The sequence below is a fragment of the Eimeria mitis genome, genomic scaffold, assembly GCF_000499745.2.
Source record: "Eimeria mitis Houghton genomic scaffold, Emh_scaff2033, whole genome shotgun sequence".
Classification (NCBI taxonomy): Eukaryota; Apicomplexa; class Conoidasida; order Eucoccidiorida; family Eimeriidae; genus Eimeria; species Eimeria mitis.
The window spans coordinates 266-3,038 of NW_013570356.1; the positions used below are offsets into that span (position 1 = coordinate 266).

At 40.9% G+C, this 2,773-nt stretch overlaps 1 protein-coding gene across 1 annotated transcript in view; it reads right to left on the minus strand.

Moving 5' to 3' along the window:
• The window catches only part of EMH_0047560 (trehalose-6-phosphate synthase domain-containing protein, putative), a gene marked incomplete at both ends in the record, with an annotated part of 3,153 nt that overhangs the window by 249 nt on the left and 131 nt on the right, over positions 1–2,773 (minus strand). The window contains 4 exons of the mRNA XM_013496301.1: positions 614–696; positions 1,080–1,222; positions 1,987–2,168; positions 2,407–2,517. Of these exons, the coding sequence (XP_013351755.1) occupies positions 614–696; positions 1,080–1,222; positions 1,987–2,168; positions 2,407–2,517 (519 nt within the window). The remainder of the gene's footprint in view (positions 1–613; positions 697–1,079; positions 1,223–1,986; positions 2,169–2,406; positions 2,518–2,773) is intronic.

The following is a 2,773-nucleotide window of genomic DNA, read 5'->3' on the forward strand; positions in this document are numbered from 1 at the left end:
AGGCAGCAGCAGCGAGAGCAGCAAGAGAAACAGCAGCAGGAACAGGAGAAACAGCAGAAGAAACAAAATAACAAAAGCACACATAATTGTTGCAGCAGCAGCAGCAGCAGCAGCAGCAACAGCAGCAGCAGCAAAAAGAAAATAAAAAACAGAAATATAAATATTTATTTTTTTTCTTAGGCTGCTGGATATCAACCCTTTAAACCCTAAACCCTAAACCCTAAACCCTAAACCCTAAACCCTAATTATCTCCTGGCTGCCGCAACAAACCACAGATATGCAGACAGACGCTGCTAAAGCATCTAGGGTTTAGGGTTTAGGGTTTAGGGTTTGGTTCTCTTTATGCGGCTCTCGTATCGGGTGGGGGCCCCAGGACCGCACCAAAAGAGAACCGACGTGTTGCTGCTAGGGTTTAGGGTTTAGGGTTTAGGGTTTAGCGTGTGTGTGCATGTGTTGAATAGAGTGGCTGGATTGTATCAAGGGTTTAGGGTTTAGGGTCTGCCTGGGGTGGTTAGAGTATATCAAGGGTTTAGGGTTTAGGGTTTAGGGTTTACCTGAGGTGGCTAGAGTGTATCTAGGGTTTAGGGTTTAGGGTTTAGGGTTTAGGGTTTACCTGAGGTGGCTGGAGAGGTCCTTGGCCTGGAGCTGCCCAAAGTCTGGGTCTGCGTCTCTATACTGAAACACCAGCGCGCTACCCTGCACACAAACCCTAAACCCTAAACCCTAAACCCTAAACCCGAAACCCTAAACCCTAAACCCGAAACCCTAAACCCTAGACCCGAAACCCTAAACCCGAAACCCTAAACCCTAAACCCGAAACCCTGGAAAAGTATAAAACACTAATCACAGAAGGAAACACCCACACACCACCAACACCCTAAACCCTAAACCCTTAAAATTAGGGTTTAGGGTTTAGGGTTTACTTTGTTTTCTATGAAGGGCCCCTGCGTTCTCTTAACATACTGCAGCATCAACTCTATAGAGAACTACCATCTAATATCAGCATATTAATATTTTAAATAAAATAATAAAATTAGGGTTTAGGGTTTAGGGTTTAGGGTTTAGGGTTTAGGGTTTACTTTATTTTCTATGAAGGATCCCTGCGTTCTCTTAACATACTGCAGCATCAACTCAACAGCAACAGATTTCCACGTAAAGTCCGCATCGGGGCACATGCAGCCCCATTCGTCCCCAGTTATCTTATCTAGACGATAGTAATACCCTGCAGCAGCAGCAGCAGCAGCAGCAAGAGCAGCAGCAGCAGCAGTAGGAGCAGCAGCAGGAGCAAGAGCAGCAGCAGCAGTAGTAGTAGTAGGAGTAGTAGGAAGAGGAGGAGGAGCAGCAGCAGCAGCAGCAGTAGGAGGAGGAGGAGGAGGAGGAGCAGCAGCAGCAGCAGCAGCAGCAGCAGTATGAGCAGCAGCAGCAGCAGCAGCAGCAGCAACAGCAGAACCAGAAAAAATAATGATTAGGTGTTTTCAGGGTCTATAAAGGTAAATAAATAAAACAAACAAATAGATAAACAAATAGAATAAACAAAACAAATAAACAAAACAAACAAAATAAAATAAAATAAATAAATAAAATAAAATAAAATAAAATAAATAAATAAATACCCACCGTGTTTACATCTATAAACCACTCTTGTAGGAGGGTTTTGTCTCTGCCGCAAAAAATAAAAACTGTATTTTTTTTGTTTTTTTTTTTTTAAATAAAAACAATAAATAAATAAAATAAATAAAATAAATAAATAAAATAAAATAAAATAAATAAATAAATAAATAAATAAGCTCAGCACATAAACCTATTCCCTTTACATCTATAAACCACTCCTGTAGTAGGGTTTTGTCTCTGCCGCATCGAATAAAAACTGTATTTTTTTTGTTTTTTTTCTAAATAAAAACAACAAATAAATAAATAAAATAAATAAATAAAATAAATAAATAAAATAAATAAATAAAATAAATAAATAAAGAGACAAATACTCACCGTGTTCGGCACATAAACCTATTCCCTTTACATCTATAAACCACTCCTGTAGTAGGGTTTTGTCTCTGCCGCTGAGTATAACAACTGTATTTTTAGGGTTTTTTAAGAGAGCTTGGAGACAGCGCTGCACCTGCGGGGATGGGGGCCGCCCAGCAGCAAACAACTCTTCTCCGTTTTTTTGCCTGTATAAAAATAAATAAAATATATTTATTTATATTCGTTTTTATATGTTTTATTATATTTATTTATTTTTATTTATATAGTGCAAGAAAAGAAAGGAAAGAGAAAAAGGAGACAAACAAAACGACACCACCCAGAACAAACGGCTCACCCCTTCTAGCCCCAAACCCCTAAACCCTCCTAAACCCTAAACCCTCCTAAACCCTAAACCCTTCTAAACCCTAAACCCTAAACCCTCACATCATCGCCAGTCTCCTCTGGTCAGGGGCCAGGGTCCCCTCGCAATCAAAAAAGAAAACACGATGCCGCGAATTCCGAAAAGCAGTCATCACCAACGATGTGTCCAGGTACCTAACCACAAACCCTAAACCCTAAACCCTAAACCCTAAACCCTAAACCCTAAACCCTAGTAACCCTAAACCCTAATCACACTAATAGCACTAAACCCTAATAGCCCTAAACCCTAAACCCTAATAACCCTAAACCCTCAATCCCAATAAACCCAAAACCCTCTCCCCCTCCTAAACCCTAACCCCTAAACCCTCTCCCCCCCTAACCCCTCCCCGCCCATAAACCCTAAACCCTCCCCCCGCCAAACCCTAAACCC